Source organism: Drosophila teissieri, chromosome 2L, assembly GCF_016746235.2.
Source record: "Drosophila teissieri strain GT53w chromosome 2L, Prin_Dtei_1.1, whole genome shotgun sequence".
NCBI lineage: Eukaryota > Metazoa > Arthropoda > Insecta > Diptera > Drosophilidae > Drosophila > Drosophila teissieri.
In genome coordinates, this window is record NC_053029.1 from 8,658,911 (window position 1) to 8,678,942 (window position 20,032).

Sequence of the window (20,032 nt, forward strand, 5' to 3'; positions counted from 1 at the left end):
AACATTTTTTAAACATTTCTAGATTTCGATCATATGGAGCATATATTGAACGATATTCATCAATTGTTTTCAATCTTACAAACTAAGGTTTTCAGGAAGATACATTTGACGCAGTTCTTATTTTCCTTACAAGCAAGTATGAAAAGTATTCATGGTAAATATTTACTTAATTTACGTAACTTATTTAATGGTAGCAGTGGGAGAATAATTATTCATTGATAATTAATAAACGGATTTAGGCTAACGCGGATTTCATTTAATAAAGCGAGTCATAGGTTTATATCTCCGTAAAGAGGCTTAATATAATTAGAAATGTATTGTTTTCTAATTGAATAGTTCCCAAAAGAGATTATCTAAATCGAAATTTCGTTTAGCTTTTATAGTTCCCGAAGGAGATCATCTAAATCTTCTCCATTGTTACTTCTTGTATCACGTATCTGCTATACAGTTGAATGGTTCTAAAACCAATTTACCGAAATAGATAATGGAAGTACACACTTGAACCCATAACTAAATGGCAAACAATGGCAAGTAAGAGGTGAAAACCCTTTGGCTGAGAAAAATCAAACAGCAATGCCAAGTGGCAAGCAACTTTAGCCCCCAGGAAATCACTTAGCCACCGTTCGCCGAGGCAGAAAGCATTTGAAGTTAATGGCGCAAAAACCAATCGCGAGTGCCAAGTCAGAGCTGCCAAAGGCAAGAGGCAAATGGCAAAAGGCGATTGGGGGAGTCAAGTCAAGTGCGAGGAATGCGGCATTAGTGTTTGCCTAGGTGCCAGGAAGCACTTGAAATTAAATGGCGCGGCGCACTTCAAACGGCGGAGACATCAGCGATTACCGACCGAATCGATGGCGGTTCGAGCTGATCTACAAAATAAAAGATAGAAAATCGCAGGAAATCCAGAGAGCCCGCCCCCAAAACCAAAGGCCAGCAAACACGCGCCCAGCACACGCACACCCTACACCAACGCCGCCCCAACCACCACCCACTCCTCACACCTACACCACCAGCAGCACCACCACCCACTCGCCACCATTGTTCCGGCGGTGGCATTGATTTGAACGAATCAAAGCGGTATGCGCACTAAAAATACCAACAACAAGCTACCAAAAATCCAGATTAACCATGGCCAGCTGGAAAGGGGGCGTGGCCACGAGCACGGCAAATGGTGGTGGCTGTTCCGATTCCACTTGACCATTCCGCCGTTCCAATTGGAATCAGCCGTTGTCCCGCTCGCACTCGCACTCGCACTCGCATGGCAGCAACACAGTAGTGGTGGTGGTGGTGCGCTGCTTTTCCGCTGAGTGGAAACTCGAGTGCCGCTCCGCTCGTCGTCAGTCGCCTGCAGACGCTCGCTGACAGCGGTAAAATCGGAGCAGCAGCAATCCGTATCCGAACGGGCGGATTCACATCGAATCGTATATACACAGATATACAGATAGATATACGGATAGGGAAAGCAACGAGAGACGTTCTCTCGCTGACGTCGCTGCCAGCGTCGACGTCGCTGCCAAATCTAGGCGAAAATCGCAACACTTGGCATATATGGCATATGGCACTTGGCCGCACTCTCCGAATCCCCGGCTAAAAGTCAAGTGCAGGAGCAGCAGCAGCAGCAGCAGCAGCAACAGCAGCAGCTGCGGCGCCAGCAGAGTTTTCCAAGCTCGGCAGCAGAGATTCACTCTCGGCCGGGCGCCGGCGTCAGCGTTCCACGGATCCGTGATTAGGTTTTTACGGTGTTTCAGTCCGCTCGATGACGCCGAAGCCAGCAGTTATGCGCCCAGCAACAGCAGCAGCAGCAGTCAGAGCAGCAGCAGCAGCAGCCTTAAAGCCCTAAATCTGTGACACTTCCTTCCGGTAGCCACGTTGCGTATACGCCACCGTAACCGCATTCGCATGCCGTCGCGTAAAATCGAAACAGTTTCAGTGCCAAAGCAAAAGAACAAAAGTCCGCTGGCAAAAAGCCAAAGTTAATCGAAAGAAAAACACATAGAAAAAAGAAACTTAAACTTATTGAATCAGTGATAAAAATCCCGACATGGACGTGGCCAAAATGCAAGCCACTTCCGGTCAGCATCTGCTGCATCCGGCCGCACCGCCCGCCCACCAACACCACCTGCCCCTCGACTACAGCCTGGGCAACTTTAAGCCAGCCATTGCGGCCGACTTTCCCGGTCCCTTCCTCACCAGCCAGCAATCCTCGTCGGCCTCCAATTCCGTCTCCACCGCCGCCTCCGCTCCGCTGCAGGTGCGGGATCTCAGCGCGCTGACGGCCATGGCCACGATACCATCGCCCACGCAGCTGCTCCACCAGCGCATCCAGATGTCCGCGGACGCGGCCTTGGGCCACCACCAGCAGCAGCCGGCACAGAATCCCAATCCCAATCCCAATCACCCGCAGCCACAGATGCCGCCGGCCTCCACGTCGCCGCACGAGTACGCGCCCATGTCCGCCTTCAAAGCGGTGCTGCCCAAGAAGCGAAACTCCGACGGTAAGCTGAAAAAACATACTTTATCTGCATGTTCGGTTCCATAAACCTTGGAAATTCTTTAGCAACATGGATTTTAGTTCTTGTGATTAAATTAAATCGCTCTCAGGGCAATTTTTCCATTTCCATACGAGTTTTGAAACAAACTTAGATTAGTGGTGTGAAGTTAAAGGTCTTATTTATCACCCTTTTCACTCAATAGTTTACAATCTTTTCTGCTCATTTTCATATGTGATAATATATGCATAATTATTGAAATTGTGTTTTAAAAAGGGTGTCAAGCTGATTAGTATGGTGCGAAAACCATTATTTACCTAGGCAGTTGGAAGAAATTATATAATGATGATAAACATAATAATTAATAGATGATTAGTTTGTGTTGTAATCAAAAAGGCTTTGATATTTAAATATTAATGCACCTTTCCATTTCATATTATTCCTTCTATTTACGAAGCTAATATGTTTTATGTTTATAAAATCACAACTTCTTAGATTGCCAGAAAGAGCAATTGTTCTGTTAAATTTCAACCAAATATAGATTTTAAATTGTATTAATATATTGTCTTTAATTAAAGATAATTATTATTTAAACTCTTAAAAATTAAATCTGTCTAAACTTTTAAGAGATTTCCTAAAAAAAGTTAGCTATCAAGATTTTATCAAATTAATTGTCAGCAGGTCGTTAAACAAACTCACTCAGTGATATTTCAGCACTTTCCTGAACATCAACATTTGTCAAATTAAATTTTTGTGCAGCCTGCGAACAGATTGGCATAAACCCAATCACACCCCCACCACATTTCATATGCCCCGAGTTAATTAAAAAAAAAGAGGAAAACAAAAGAGACTGAAATCAACAACACAGAAACGGTGAGACTCCAATCCGCAGCGAGTTTGTAGCCAAATCCCCCAAAGGCTGGTTGGTCAGCGGGCAATGTAGGAATTTTTAAAAATTTATTTGAATAATGTGTGATTTTAAAATATCACACTGGCCATGTCCGAGTGAAAGCCCAAAGGCTGCACGGTGTCGGTTTAATTGGAAAAAAGCCCAAGTTCGGTGGGAAAAGCGTGGAAAGCGAATATTGTTCAGGGGCAGCAGGAGCTCGGATATTCATTATTCCGTTTGTGTGTGTGAGTGTGAGCGCGACGCTTAATGGGCAAATCTTCTGTGCGGACATGGGGCGGAAAAATGGATATCGGGGATTGAAAAATCCATAGCTGGACCACAGATACACAGATACTCAGATACAGATACGGCTGCGAACGGCAAACCATCGCACAAACTTGTAGATACACAGTTCGGTCCAGTCCAGTCCAGTCCAGATACACTCACACTCACACTCACTCACACATGTGCTTGTGTGTCTGTGTGCATCTGTGTGCAGACGCCGTTGTCATCGCCATCGCTGTTGAATTTCAAATATGGGCATTGAATGAATGAATGAGCGTTCGCACGGCAGCCCCAGGCTTCAGTGCTGACCGAAATGGACCAAACAATTTTGCTTTGAAAGGACTTGAAGGAATATGGGTGCACTTTTAAACCACTATAAACAAATTTGTTTTTTAAATTATATTAAGGAGCTATTTACTAGCTAAAACCTTAAAGATACCCCAGATGCAGACAGCTGTTTAGTTCCCTGTTTCAAATGAATTTAAATAAATTCGGAATCTTCTAGAAAAAAGCCAAGCTGACAACACTGACCGTCCCACGAACCCTCTTCCTTCCCATATTTCCGCACTCACACACACACACTCTCACACACACTGGGCAGCGACAAGCGGATTTCATTTACCGGCATTACATGTATCCAACGGATATGTTTTTAGCTCTCCACCGCTTCCAACACAGACATGGATATGCGGAAAAGCAGACACACACACACACACACACGCGCACGCGAACACACACTCGCACACTGAATTTTCAATTCCGTTTGCCGCGACAAGCAACCCCCCGCCCTCCTCCCCGTTTTCCCAACCTTATTCTTTCTCCAGAGAAAATGAATTTCGCTTTGTTTGTTGGAATATTTTCTCGGTTTTCGGTGGCACAATATATTGGTTGATGTGGCGAAAGTTCGCAGGGCTCTTTGGTGACTGATTGGCCCCTCCTGTTGAAGGACGGAAACTTTGTGAAAATCTGTTTGCCACTATAGCTTAAGCCTTTGAATTTAATATTTAATGGATCAAAAGCCACTACATTGTGTCCTCAAAGTAGGCAACAGTTTTTGTGGGCAACTACCAATAATAAGTTTTCAGAAATCTAATCAATAAGTGTGAGAATCCCTTGCTTCTTCAAATTTTAACATCATAATTTAAGGCAGTAAGTAGGGATATAGAATAGAGTGGACTGCAATAGTAATTATCTGTTCAGCCATGGAGACACAACCTTGCCCCGAAAGGTCAGCCAGAAATATCGTCTCGATTTCCCATTGCCACCCACCACCCATGAGTGGATGATCTTAATTTTTGTCATATGCCACCGCCGTATGAGTCAATTAATGATGCCCACGACTCTAATGCTGCGACTGGAATAAAATAGAACTTTGACACCGGCTGTGTCACTTGTGAGTCACGAATTAAGTTAAATTGTGAAAATTGCTCGTACCCAGCCCAGACTAAAAAGCCGACTAATAGTCGCAAAGGGAGCATGGGTTAAATGGCAGCCCGTACTCAAATTACTTGAGCACAGATCTCGGAGCAGCATTGATTCATTCCCATTCGACATTCCCAGCGGCGACCAATTGTCCGCCCCCAAGTGGACATAGTATTCCGGTGATATCAGCCCGAAAATCAGAACGGTTCCAAGCGTTCAAGGTATAAATTATAATTTTTGATTTATTTGCAGCGCCTATCGGGTTTTTTTTTTATATATGATGCCACGCACAAGCCGATATAAATTTAATAACACATTTGTTAAGCCATTTTCAATCACACCAAACGATTGAACAATTAAAAGGGCAATTGGCATATCACATGGAATAAATAAAACTCCAACAATCGCTTATCTTCAAGAAATATTGGAAAACTTGTCTCTGTCAGTGTAAAACTGATTGGTTTAAACATTACTATAAATTATATTTTTCTTACATTGTGAGTGTGACTAAATTCCAAGAGTAACTTTGCTAGTATTTCCTACGAAATGTGGCCAAAAGATATATAACAACATCGGAAGTATATTCATTGGAATGTATTTGAAGCCAAGATGACAGAGTTCTTTTGGGAATAAAACTCGCTATAGCATTCAATAAAATGTTCAGTGCATTCACAATTCGATTTGACACATACCTCTCTACAAACGAGTTCCACTGCAAAGTACATTATTGATCAATAACAAATTGTCGCAACGAAAATCAGAGCAATATTTATGAAATGTTTACGACACACGTCGTAATCATTGGCAACTCATCGCCTGTCATATATACTTCAACTTCTCACAAGTAGACGAAAATTGGGCATTGTAAATCTATAAAGATATCCAAAAACCAAATCAGTCAATCTGCCAAATAAAGAAACGCCAAATCCACAGACCGAGTATCTGCAAGATACAATATAGACAACCAGAAGAGGGTGAGGCATAGTCAACTACGCACACACACCACACACGCACACCACACACGTGTTATGATTTACGATCCGAGGTAAATACATAACGACATCTAAACATGCCAGTATCCTCTGTGGCCAGTTGTAAAATCGAAAGAGTAAAAGTATCATAAAGTAAGCGAGCGACCGATAAGTAAACAAAAGCCAACCGCAGACATAGTTCGTGCAACATTAAGAAAGTATGTACATACTCTCGTACCACGGCGAGGTTCACTTCCCTTCCTCGATTTGTGTCCGACTTTTTGTCGTTGTTGTTGTTATTTATGCCCTCGATTCCCGTCCAGTTCGGTTTATCATGAATGTTTGAATGTTTGACAAAGAAAAATCAATTTCCAGCGCAAAGGAGCTGAAACGCAGCCCAACCCCATCCCATTTGCCATTCGGTTGGCATTTGTCACGTCCGATGTTTGAATATTGAAATTGGAAGTGCCCCGGATCGATTCCCGCCGCTGATAGTATGAAGAACTGCGATTTTCAATATCGAATTTGTACCGCCATAAAAGCTACCAGAGTAGATATCGGGCTTATAATAACAATAAACCGCTCCGCAGACTGCAATAATGATATCACCCACATTTGAACTCCGGACAATGGGCGTCATATGAACCTTTGGAACCAAAAATCACACCAAACCAACTCGCGATCACCGTCTACTTTTAAGTATCTATAAATGCCAGTGAGTCCACCTTCATTTAGAAGCTAGGTTATTCCCTTAATGGGTTCTTGGGGTTTTGGTTTTCATAAGAATACTCCCGGGTGGAAAGTGAAAACCGTCGGCTGCGCGGGATCGGCAATTAAATGGAATTTATCAGGTAAAAAATTGTAGTCTAAAGTTTAGATAGCCTCCTGATTTATGGCCCAGCGATAAGCAGCTGGGAAAAGGGTGCAATATACACGGAGCTGGGGCTGGCGATCGCATTGGGGCACGGCCATTGGCATTCTGCGGGGAGAAGTGGCATCTGATTGATTTGCAGTGTAAAAATAAATAATGTAATTGCAATTGGCGACATTTGCCAAAGGGGCTTCAAAGAAGCGCTGCCGACCCAGCGGGACCAACAGCTGATAGCTGATAGCGAATGGCTGATGGCTGATGCCTGCTGATAACTGGTATACACACATTTGGCCAACTGTTGAGTGTTTGGATACGCAATCCCCATCTAATGCCACTCAACGAGTGGAGCTTATGCGGGCTAAAGAGCTCTGCGCTCTCCCCCCTCCAACTGATATGCTATCGCTGGGGTGGGCAATTCAAATCCAAATCGGAGTCCCAATCGGAATCCCAATCGAAAGCCCAATCGAAAGCCCAATCGAAATCCATATCGAAATCCATATCAAAAACCAAATCGAAATCCGAATCCAAATCCAAATTGAAATCCAAATCGAAATCCGAAACCAAGTCGAAATCGAAATCTCAACGCAATCCGTAAATCATGCACACACATTCGCAGGCATGCCAACAGACCAAATCATGGCCTAATCTATCTAGCCGTTCCCGTTCACAGTTTATGGCCCTCTTCTGGCCATATCGGCCGGGGCTCTTTATTATTTATACTTTATACTGTGCTGTTTTTATTTTTCACCATTTCCACTTTCATATTTGCCGAAAGCGGAATTTGTTTTTATATTATTACGACCAGCCGGACCCCCGACTACTGTTGCCCAGTTCTTCGCCCTCGCGATTAAATCGCGTCGATAGCCGCGAAATCGAAATGGAAAATGGAAATACTTCGACTAACTGATTTTGTGCCCCGAAGAGGTGCCATAAATTAAGTGCAAATGAGAATATGTTTGGCAGCCAAATTAGAGGCATATGCCTTGAATTTAAATACGAAATCCATATATCAACATCCATGGAAATTCTCACTGATTAGGGACTGTAATCAAACTGCTTAGGGATGTCGTAAGATTCAAGATTTGCATAAGCAAGCCACACCTTTAAGTATTTTCTAATTACATAACTGATTATGTTTCTTAATTAAAATGAAATGCTACGAATCGCTTGCTAAACCAAAGAACCAAGTATTTCCAAAATGCTTACTAAACCATTTTTATAACAACCTGCCGTCAAATTTCAGCAGCTTGCGAGTAATTATAAATGAAATTCCAGAAATTAACACCTCCTGTAGGAGCAGAGCACCAGCTGCCCCCCGGCAATGCGTAAACCCAAACCAAATTGTAATGGCTGCAAATCGCCCCAAAACAATAATAATCCTGGTGGGCGGGGCAGACAGTAAACAGGGCGCAGGATAACAATGATTTCAATTACCATGCAGTGTCGAATAATTATTTTACCTTCTCGTCCTTTTTATGCGAACAAGTGCGTGGAGTGCGTGAATATTGCTCCCGGGCGGATAAAAACAGATGAACGTCAGAGGGCTGTATGATATTGGGTGTTAGGGTGTAGGTTGGGTGTTCCGGGTGTTCTGGATGTTCTGGATGTTCGGGGTGTACGGGGTGGACGAGGGCTATGTCTATGTCTAATGTGCGCAAATTTATGACTTTGCTGCCGACCGTCGAGGGGTCGTTGATGCCACTTTGCCAGCCTCCAGCAGCCGAAGGACGCGCCAGGACTTGCCAGGACTTGCCAGGACTCGAGAGGAATCGCCACCCTGGAGCGACATCGGGCACATGCTTAAGCTCATTATTATCGTTTAAACAAGTCGCTCTACGTGAGCCACCAAGAGCCACTTGTCCTGCTCCTGCTGCTGCTGCTGCTTATCCTGGTTGTAATACTGGTCCTTGGGGTTGCTTTTGGCCCACCAGTTTGCAGCGCACGTTAAACGTTTCCAATTTTATTTTCTATATATATATATAATTGTGTGGGCCTGAACTGCCATCGCCCCCTTTTCCTGCTGCCGGTGCCAGCCAGACCTCCATTCGATTTGAATTTGTTTTTGGCTGGTGGCAATGCTCTCGGGACGATTGCGTACATAATTAGAAGGGAAGGGTTGGCCCCGGAACACATTTGCCATAATGTCAATGATTAAAATTTGGATTTTTTGGGTGGGAGGGTTGAATGAAATTTGCCTGGCATAAGTTGGCTTTTCTGACGATATTCCACTTTCGATGTAATGGGCATCTCCCTTAATAATAGTTAGTTCGTAGTAAGTCCAAGGCAAAGTAGTAAAAACATAGTGATGATCAAACGAATCCGAACCAGGTACTGGATTATGGGCAATTTCCATATTCAAAAGCACTTAGGAGCAAAAACCAAAATCCCAAGGCCCAAGTTCGAGCAAAAATAACAACGGCGAGCATTGCAACAACAGCAGCAGCAGGGCAATAAAAACACTTGACACTCTGGCGGGAAAAGCAGCGAGGCAGGCGAGCCACCCTGCCACCCCCTCCCATTTGTATCTGAGTATCTGATGGATACGTATGTGTGTGCGAATTTCCCTGGCTGCGTTTAGTGCGTGGGTTTTGTTTATATTTGCCTGGCTTTGCGTTTTGCCGCCTCACTGACTCCGGACTATGGCCGGGAATCAAAGTCCCGCCCCCACAGTTTTCCACCCACTTCCAACCAAGGCGGCGGCCCTTGGCAGTTACTTTTATCTGCGTGGCGAATTAGAATGTTGTCAAATTGTTATTCTTTTGTTGCGATGCGGATTCATTCATTCATTCGATTCGCCTCGCCTCGCCTCGCCTCGGGCCCGTCGCGGTTTTCACTTGCCCGACGCACACGGCATATGCGGAATACACGTTGCATGGAGTGAGCTATGTGCACCCCTTACCCTCACCCTTACCCCTTTCGTGGCCCTGCAATCCCTGCGATTTGCGCCTGCGTCAATTTGCACACGCGGAATGTCGCCGGAGTTCCCAGTTACCCAGTCCATCGATTCTCATTCTCTTCCCATTCCCATTCCGACTCCGAATCCAAGCGAATCCCATTTCCCCGGCCCGCTGTGTGTTTTCTGTTTTGTCATGCTCCATTTAGCCGAGTGTGGACCGAACAGATGTTCTATTTAAACGCACATTATTATTATTTCATTTCGACGGGCGATAGACTCCGAGGATGTGTATTTCGTGCTGTGCACCAGGCAAAAGTTCTGATTTCCATTTCCCCCAGCGGTGTCAGCTGAGGATTTCAGAATATACGGATATATCTTCTCAACACTTATTCATATATCTGTATTAGATTTACTTTTAGACATTATTAGATTTGATATTAATTAAAATGCGTAGCTTTGAGGTCGAAACTTAAATTGGATTATTAGTTATATGAAGTATAAGTTCTCATTGTCAGGTGCAATAGCTAAAGCTGCTTTGAAAAAATCTTCTAAAAGAAAACAAAAATGAAAATATAAATACCAAAACAAAGTGTTCAAGCTTTTACTATTCCTAAAAAGCCTTACAAGTAAAACTTGCTTCTTGCTTAATAACTAGAGAACTCGATTCGGAAACTCTTGTCGGCTGGCTGCTCCTGTCCAGGGGCGTGCCGAGTTCAACCCTGAGCGCCGGCGCCGCATCCGCACACGGATTTGTATCTGTGTCCGTATCCGTATCCGTGTCCGTGGCCATCATCGCTGGCCGAGGATTTCGGGGTGACGACGCCGAGTGATGACGCGCTGATGTCAAATGCGGAAAGCGGTTCGTGAGAGGGGAAGGATTCGTTGATTAGGGTGAATTAATAATCATGTAAGGTGGATTAGGCGATTGAATACGAAAATAATTACATTTGAAATTCGATACGCTGCCAACTGGCACACATACGATGAAACTCTTCGGTGTGAGGCCGTACAGGTGGATTCCGTTTCCCTTTCTTTTTTTTTGCAGTGAGTGATTGATGATATGGCAAACGCTTTGCTCTGATTTCACTAAGCGATCTTGTGAACAAATCAAGATGGCTTGTGCTATCCTACATCTATATATAAATATATAAATGAACTGATTAGAAAAAAGACTTAAAAATAAATTGAAAAATTTAATTTTACAGATGCCTCGCTTGCATTTAGCATAAGCAGACTGGTCAAGACTGAACAACTGACGGCGATGGCGGCAGCGGCGGCCGTTGGCCTAAAGCCGCCGACTCCACTGGAGGACAACAACAACTCAATCTCGATGCTGAGCAAAAACCAGCAGATGCACCAGCAGCACCACCAGCACCAACAGCCGCATCTGCCCCAGCGCTCCAAGCCAGCCTTCATCAGCGCCAGCGAGAAGCTGCGCCGCCAGTCGCGTTCCCGCTCCGGGTCGAGATCCCGCAGTCCCTGCTCCTCGCAAATCGACATGGAGGACGCGGAATCGAATCACTCGCACCGTTCACTGCACTCCCGCTCGAGATCGCGTTCCCGTTCCCGCTCGCATTCCCGCTCCCGCTCGCACTCGAGCAGCTCGTCGGTGGAGTTGGAGGTGGACTCACCGCCCGGCAGTCCGCGGATCAGCTCGCCCAGCGGCACCTCAGCCTCCGCCTCCGAGCTGCTGATCACCGCCAATGGCGGCGGCCGTAGCATAGGCTCCAAGAAGTCGGATCTCTTCTCAGTTTCGGCGCTTCTGCGGCGTGACGAACCACCGCCACAGAGACGGACGCCACGCAGCCCGCCACTCGGTCATCTGACATCCAGCGGCCTGGCCATGCCCTTCAATCCGCTGGAGGCGATGCGCCAGGGCTATCCGCCCAACTACGACGCGGCCATGTTCCAGCGACCGCTCTTCTCGCCCGCCCTGCCCTTCTTCGCCGCCGTCGCCTTCCACCAAGGTCAGCAGCAGCAGCAGCAACAGCAACAACAGCAATCCGGCCTGGCAGCAGGGTAAGTTGAGGGTCCTTTGACTTAATAACACTTTTTAAATATAGTTCTGGCACTAAAGGGTTAAGCAGTAAACCCATTTTAAAGCACAATTTCATTACGAGATTAGCTCCGTTTTCCATTTTCCACTTTCCATCTCCATTTCCATGCTAAAGTGATTCCGCAACTGGGTACCCATTTTAATTAACTCGCCTCAATTAAATGTATTTCCGCAGCTACCATCCGGATTCGCAGGAAAATCTCTTCCGTCTGCGCAGCCTGATGGTGCCGCTCCAGTCCGCCGGACAGAACAACTCCTCGGCGGCAGCGGCGGCGGCAGCAGCTGCGGCAGCGGCCGTCGGCGTGGGCGTTGGCGTCGGTGTGGGCGTGGGCGTGCCACCCAATGGCGGGCATCTGGGCCTGCCCCACTCGCCGCACCTGCACCACTTCCACCACATGGCCGCCAAGTGGCCGGGCCTGCACCAATTCAGCGACCTGTACTCGTGCATGAAGTGCGAGAAGATGTTCTCCACGCCCCACGGCCTCGAGGTCCACTCCCGCCGGACGCACCACGGCAAGAAGCCCTACGCCTGCGAGCTGTGCAACAAGACCTTCGGGCACGAGGTCAGCCTCAGCCAGCACAGGTATGTGTAGCATGCCACCGCAGCGGGGAAGCGGGGGATCGGGTTGTGTTGGGCCACTGCATGCCAACACTCGGAAAAAGTTTGTAACATAGATGAACTTCATTTGTTTGTTATCAAGCCATACCTATAACTTTCAACTTTTAAATAGGGGCAGATATTATGGATCATATGAAAAAAGCAAAAGATATGCAATTACACATTACTCAGTTTTGTTTATAAAATCATTGAAAGTTAATTAAAGTTTTTTTTTTATTTAATTAACTTACGCAGAAATGTTACAACTATATTTCCGAGTGTAATGAGTGCTCTTCCTGCCTGGGACACTTTGCATTACTTAATTTAGCCAAAATGGCTGGATTTCAGCCTGACCAAATGTTTGCCTTTGTGGCTGTAGTTAAAACACGTCCGCTTTCGCCTTTGGGGACTCACCGGACCTTAATTACGGCGAACACTCGTTACTGGCACCCCCCACTAATCCCGCAACACCACCTCCACCCCTCTACCCATTTCAGGGCGGTGCACAACGTGGAGAAGGTGTTCGAGTGCAAGCAGTGCGGCAAGCGCTTCAAGCGCTCCAGCACCCTGTCCACCCACCTGCTCATCCACAGCGACACGCGGCCTTATCCCTGCAACTACTGCGGCAAGCGGTTCCACCAGAAGAGCGACATGAAGAAGCACACCTACATCCACACGGGTAAGCAGTGCAGTTGTGTTGCACATAAGAAGGGTTCCCCATGCGGTGCACCACGTTTAAAAGGTTTTAAATAGCTTTTATGGTGGGAGAGATCAGTTTTGTTGTTAGATAGTTAGTACACAGCGTGTAATTTACCCATTTTTCTAACAAAGCAATACTACACCTGTAATGTATTATGATTTAAAAACAATCTAGAAAGAAATGCAGTACATAGCAGTACTTTATTATTAGAAAACAAGTACTTCATCTTCTTAAATCAAGCAATACCACGAATCACAGATTTTTGCAGTTTATTTATGCAAAATTCGAGCCCAAAAACCAGCGTATCTTTAAAGCACTTCGACAAAACACAAGCGCAGTTGGAGCGACCATGGGTGTGAGGTCTTCCATGGCATGGGGGAGGACCCCCTTCAGCGGGGGGAGAACAGGAAGCGTCGCCATTAAAGCGCCGAACGAGCCACCCCAAAAGCCGCAGTCGCCAGTTGCAATTACAGTTGCCATCGGCAGAAGCAGATATAGCGAAAATCTGGGGGGTGGTTGCGAAAACCAGAGGGAGGGGTGGGGGAGGGTTCGAAAAAAAATGGAGCAGACGACAGCTGAAAGAGCGCCCAGTTCTGCCAGTTCTCCCAGTTCTCCGGAAATCGCAGGGGAGAGAGTAAGCGAGAGAGTGCTGCTGATAAGAATCTGAATCCGAAAGAATCTATATACTGGAAGGCCAGCACACAGACACTCCAGCACTCACACACTAACGCACACACACACAGACAGAGACGGTGACGGTGACAGAAGAGCGAGTGAGACAGCGCGCGAGAGAGAGGCGGGCTGAGAAATCACAGCCGACCAATGAAAAATTTAGTCAAGAGATTTTGATTTTCTGTTTTATACGCGCGCACTCACACGAATAACAAATACGAGGCGCACACACACACATCGAAGGCGTGCAGTGGTGTAGGTGCACACACACCCCCGGAAAGCCGAAAACCGAACGGAACTGAAACGCCATTGCGAAACGAGGGGAGTGGAACTGAGAACGGGTGAGAGGGGGAAGGCCGTTGGGTGGGGCAGCACCGAAACCCACTAGCATCGATATCAAAGTTAAAATCACACACACTCGTACACACGGAAAATGATTGGTATGATTCTAAATGAAAGCCTCCGAGAATATAACAATATTACTTTCAATATTACGAGATGGTAATATATTAAATAGTAAATATGCAGGCAAATAAGTAGTAAATATGTACACCTGCTCAACTTCAAGTTTATATTCTGCTGAGGAAGTCAATACCGTTACATTTATGTACATTCAGTTGCTGTAATCATGCCCTCATTTGCGCATTTGAATCTATTCCATATATTGTATAAGCACACTGGATCATTAAGCATAAAAAGCGGAATTCCGCTTTGGCTGGAAATCAGTTTACAAATGGCAAGGATAATAACCTCTAATAAGCAGACTTTCCTCGCTGCTGCGTCTGGTGAAATCAGTGAAAGAGAAATCAGCACCCTACAAGCCCCCGCAGACATACAAAAAGCGAAAGAGAAATATTCCAGACATTTTTATCGTTTGCCGTCTTCGATTTAGGACGTGTGCCTCCCTCGAACTTCCCCCACGGATGGCCGAGCTCCACTCCACTTTCCTCGGCTAAAAGGCACATGTGGCCAAGTTGGCCCCAACATTTCAAGATTTCCAGGATCCAAGTGCTTTGGTTTTTCCTGAGTTCCGCTCTCGTTCGCTTTGCTTTCCTTACGACTTATCCTTAATTTTCTTTCCTGTGTTTCATCGGGGGCGTGTTTCCATTCCAGACAGCAGATTTTTCCTCCTTTCATCTGATGTGATTTTCCGGAACAATTTCCTCGCTTTTTCCCCGTTCTGTTTCTTTTTGCATTTTCCTATTTACTTTTTGGCGAAATGTTTATATGCTTAGTCCGTGCTTCGACCGAATTTCCCTTCTTTTTTTTTTTTGTGTGTTTCACTTTTATTTCCATGCCTCAGATTTTCGTTTTCGTCAATTTATGCGCTATAAAAGGACTGAAGGGAAAAAAACATTTCAAGATTATTTTATTTATTCATGACTTTTGTTTTCCATGCCAGAGTTCAGTTTTAGTGTGTCTGAGGTGCAAAAGGTGAAAAATCGATAATTTAAGCTAAATGCTTTTAAAGAATGGCTGTGCTTATAGCTATAATATTTAAAATTTAAGGAATATTTGACATCTGCCATTTTATACAGATTAAGATGGTTCAGGAACTAAAAACCATTGTAATAAGCAAGAAAATGAGTTTTCCTTGTCTACATATGTTCCAATCCCTACACATATAGCCTGCAGTTAGCCGCTTTGACCTGCTTGACCCTTGTTACTTTGTTTCAAATCATTTCCCAAATCAAACCAAAGCAATCTTCCCTCTGTTTTTCCCGCCGCTCCACAGGGCGTATGCGTGATTTGATTCCCACCGCTTAACGAAAATGGCCAAGCCACCAAATACGTTGAGAACGTGCTGAATTAGACAGCAAATTCAGAGCACAGGGACGGGGGGTTAACTAAAGCTTAAAACATTAGAAGACTAAAAGGAAAGCCATTCGGGAGGCAGCCAAGACTTAAAAGTATTTCCGCAATGTGCTGCAATAAAAATCGTTGAAAAAGCGAGCAAAAAAAAAAGACATTGCACTGATACATAATTCTCGTATACGGGAATATAGCCTCCGCACTTCCCTCTTTTTCCCAAATTACCGACGGCCGACGGGATTTTTCTATTTTTTTTCTAGTTCCTTATTTTCCTCGACTTCGGTTTTTTTTGTTTTTGGGTCTTGTTAGAGCTCGTTGGTCGTTTTGGCCGTGATAAATAATAAAAGCTGCTCTATAATCTCTGCGACTACGTGACGTTATTTGTGCCGATAGTGCACGAACGTGCCCCGAGCCACGGACCCCAGAGAAGGCATCTCCTCCAGATTCTGCATCCAGCACCAGGCATGCTCGGTGAGGCCAACTGAGAGCCGGCGGCTCCGGGCTGACTGCTCAATTTTACTGTTGCTCGACCTTCCAACCCAACCAGCCACCCAGCCACACAGACACCCACATAGCCACCACCCAACCACCCACTTAACCATGTGCCCACTGCTCAAGGAAAAGAAATCCTCATGCCCCGGGAACTGAAAGTTGAATCAGAGCACATCCCTACGGTCGAATGTTTCACAATCACGTCGCTGCAATTCCATTATATACAACGAAGCTGTCTTCCGTTTCGTTTCGCCGGATTCACAGCCCGTCTCTTTCACTCGCCCCCTCTCTTTCACTCCCGTGCTATGTACCCGTATCTCTGTTTGTTTTATATACACTTTCCCCAATTCTCGGTAGGGAGCTACAGAGTCAGGTCCTCTGAAGTTAGCATGTTGTCGTCGTTATTTTGTTGCCCTCCCCCACCCCCATCTCATACTATATATCTGTGTGTGTGTGTGTGTGGGGGTGTGGGTAGAGTAAGTGTATGGGTGTAGTACATAAAATGTAGCCCAACAAGTCTGTGCCACTATCTCCACACAACAGAGGGCTATAGATAAGGGGCAACTATACGGGAATATATATGCGTTGCTACCATTGTTGGCAGCGGAAGAACGGGGAGCGGGGAAATAAATATAATCAAAGTTTTTGTATAACTAGAGGAAAAAGATAGGACATACCAATGCTATTTCTAATTAAAATAGCTTCGTATTCGAGATAGGATTTCGTAGTTAGCTGTACGGAGTTTAAAAATTGTACAATCGAAGAAATTAATCACCGACATCTGTACACCGACATCCAGTTAACTTCCCCCAACTGGCGACTAAACGACGTCTGCTGTGAGCTTTCAAAATCAAATTGATATTTTCTTCATTTTCAACTGCCATTTCTGAGATTTCATTATGTTCGGCGAAATTTTCATGACATTTCTGGCTCCAGGAAAATCGTTTATTTCGAAAGCAGCTTTCCACCCAAATCTCTAATGAAAAATTCAACAGCACGGAAATGAGCAATAAATGGCGTATAAAGAGCGAAACTGGGGGAAGCCCTTAAAAGAACAACCAGAACCCCACAAAATTACTTTAAAAATGTTATCAGAGCACGAAAAAAGTGCGACTTTAAGTGCGGCGCCAACCGCAGAACATCACACTGATGAACCAAAAAGTTTAAATTTAAAAACTCCAGCACTCCCGCTCCCCAGACGAGAATGGAAATGCGGAGATGGAGGAGGATGTGGCTCCAGCCTGCGGTCTGCGGAGATGACTTACATGGAGTCTTGGGGCCCAGGAGTGGAGGGGAGTTGGGGGGAGTGCTTCAGTGCTTCTGTCTGGCGACGATTCGCTTTTTTTGGGGGTTGACGCTCGAGATGCGATGTGTGTGCATCCAAGGGGAGGAATTGGATCAGGTTGGCTCATGGCTCATGGAAGCACAGAACTAGCTAAAATGGCGCACACTGCTTGGAAACTCAGACGCAGAGCAATTAGAATGAACTCAACTCAGGGGATACCCATTAGTACTTAGTGATAGTACTTAGTGGAATACTGATACCATATAAAAATTAGGTGTATTTAATAGGAGAAGATTATGTAAGCAGAGTTACAAATTCCATTCGTCCGTTTGAAGAGTCACACATTAGAAGAATTATTCCAATGACAAAATGTTCCAAGTGAATAACACGAGATGGCAGTAGTTGTTCTTATATCCTATCCCTTTAGCACTTTATTATTTTGTAGAACATAGCATTTGGGTACATATGTACATAAATTCAATCTTTGTTTCCTAGTCATCAAATGGTGCACCGAAATAAGAACCGAATGAGTCCCAATTTATCCCAATTTGAGCCCTACTAACGTGTTGCATCCTTCCCATCTTCCAGGTGAGAAACCGCACAAGTGCCAGGTGTGCGGCAAGGCCTTCAGCCAGAGCTCCAACCTGATCACGCACTCCCGCAAGCACACCGGCTACAAGCCCTTCTCCTGCAAGCTCTGCCACAAGGCCTTCCAGCGGAAGGTGGACCTGCGCCGGCACAAGGAGACCCAGCACACGGACCTGCGCGTCCACCTGGGCAAGGTGGACTTCATGTCGGCGGCGGCGGCAGCGGCAGCCTCTGCGGAACTGAGTGCAGCGGCGGCGGCGGCGTCGGCGGGGGGATCCGTTCCGGGCGGAGGGCCAGCGGGGAGCCAGGGCGGCAGTGCGGTCGGCTCGGCCCCAAATGGAGCGCCTCAGATGGGGGGCCTCAACTGCCAGAAGGTGTCGCTGCTGGCATAACCAAGCTGAGAGGCAAAGGAGCAAGAACCGAAATCCAAATCCAAATCAACCGCAACCATTGTGCAATAGACGGAAGTGAAAGGCTTCGCTGGGCATTCTCAACCGCTTGAAACCGAACTCCAAAGAGAACAGATTAAAACAATTTAAATAATTTTAAGCCAGCCAGTTAAAACATAAAAAAGAAAAACTATTTCCAATGTTGCCAAAAAACCTAAAACCTAAAATAGCAAAGACAAATTGAAACCAATTAAAGCAAGCACACTATAGTCAGTCTCAAGTTATCATTAAAGCGTAATCACATTGCCATCTTACGAACATACCAAAGTAATCCAGAGCAAAAGGAGTTTCCACATTTTCCCTTATGTATACTATACATGTATGTATGTCAGTTAGTATTGCTGTGGCCAGTTTGCTGTGGGTCAGTTTAAAATCAAAATCAAATTAAGAATTTCCATCAATATGAACTGTGCGTGTCGTACTTTGTGAAATGTAACAAACTAAATCCAAACGGAAGGAATCCAGTGTATGAAATAAAAATAAAAGAAAATATGAAATTCAAATGCGTGAGGGCAAAACTAAAATGTTCCAAGTTTTCGCTTCTAGATAGTTGTGAAATTTTAACTAAATCGCTGTATTATGCAAACTATTTTGATATTATATCATTCCAATGAATTTAGTCTAATTAATAAATTTTTTAACTTATTTATACATATTATATGTATGTATGTAAAAACCGCTAAACAAATATATATATATATATATTTTCATTTTAATGTTCAACAAAATAATGTATGTAATATTAAAATAACATTTATGAAGACAAACATTAATCTACATTCTAAGTATTTTTATGTTTTCAAAATAAATTGAATTTATTAAGCAAATGTGCAAGTTGAGTGTTCTTGATTTCGACGGCTTAGAGATATCCACCCATTATTATAATTTGAAAACCAAAAAGCACACGTCACAGTGAAGTGTCAATAGGAAGTTGGCCAACCTCTTTGCGAATTCACAACAAAATTGAAAAGGGAATCGCTTCGAGGACATTTCAATAACCCTGAATGTCAACACACTGGCAGAAAGATTAAAAAATCATACGTTCGTCCATGGGAATTATAAACAGGGATATTCAAAACTTTTCGAGTAACTCACGAGTGGGTGTAGCCCACTTGAACTTGTTTGCTATTCCCCAGCGTGTCCAGCCGCAGATATCAAATATCACGTACGAGACAAGGGTAAGCCATCAACCATCCCACCAACTACCCACCTACATTTTCCAGCTACAGGTCCATTTTCCGATTTCCATCTTCATCTTGGCGCTGTGTCTCTACCAAATTTGACAATAAAAAAGTATATATAAATTGCAAACGGTGAGCACGGTGAACATACGCTATGGTTTCCCCCACTCCGCGGATCGGACTATTCCCAAGTCTGCAATTTGCACAGCGGCAAATTGTCTACTTTGCAAATGGAGTTCAGCTGTAGCCAAACCAATTTCATCAATAAAAAATATTCCTGTCTACCTCGAATAAAACGTTGAGTTACTATTTCGTTGCGCTTCTCTGGCTCTTTTGCATATGACAATTTATATAAATAAAATGGTCGGGTACGTGTAAA

The 20,032-nt window shown here is 44.9% G+C and overlaps 1 protein-coding gene across 4 annotated transcripts; it reads left to right on the forward strand.

The window, feature by feature from the left end:
* Nucleotides 1-1,370: 1,370 nt before the first annotated feature.
* LOC122617279 (zinc finger protein sens) lies at nucleotides 1,371-19,146 on the forward strand. Of its 4 annotated transcripts, none has more exons than XM_043793073.1 (5): nucleotides 1,371-2,492; nucleotides 11,026-11,839; nucleotides 12,052-12,459; nucleotides 12,972-13,153; nucleotides 18,024-19,146. In XM_043793073.1, the coding sequence occupies exons 1-5, from the start codon at nucleotides 2,039-2,041 to the stop codon at nucleotides 18,413-18,415; spliced, it is 2,250 nt and encodes a 749-aa protein (XP_043649008.1). In that variant the 5' UTR covers nucleotides 1,371-2,038; the 3' UTR covers nucleotides 18,416-19,146. The 4 variants fall into 4 exon arrangements, with proteins under 4 accessions (XP_043649008.1, XP_043649024.1, XP_043649032.1 ...); XM_043793089.1 differs by lacking the exon at nucleotides 1,371-2,492 and adding an exon at nucleotides 10,497-10,679; XM_043793097.1 differs by lacking the exon at nucleotides 1,371-2,492 and adding an exon at nucleotides 10,499-10,711.
* The last annotated feature ends 886 nt before the right edge of the window (nucleotides 19,147-20,032 follow it).

Excerpts from the sequence above, each read along its gene's own strand:
- LOC122617279 (XM_043793073.1), top strand. The coding sequence starts at position 2,039 with ATGGACGTGGCCAAAATGCAAGCCACTTCCGGTCAGCATCTGCTGCAT. Across the intron at positions 2,493-11,025 it reads CAAGAAGCGAAACTCCGACG|ATGCCTCGCTTGCATTTAGC; the intron begins GTAAGCTGAAAA and ends TTAATTTTACAG. Across the intron at positions 11,840-12,051 it reads CAATCCGGCCTGGCAGCAGG|CTACCATCCGGATTCGCAGG; the intron begins GTAAGTTGAGGG and ends GTATTTCCGCAG.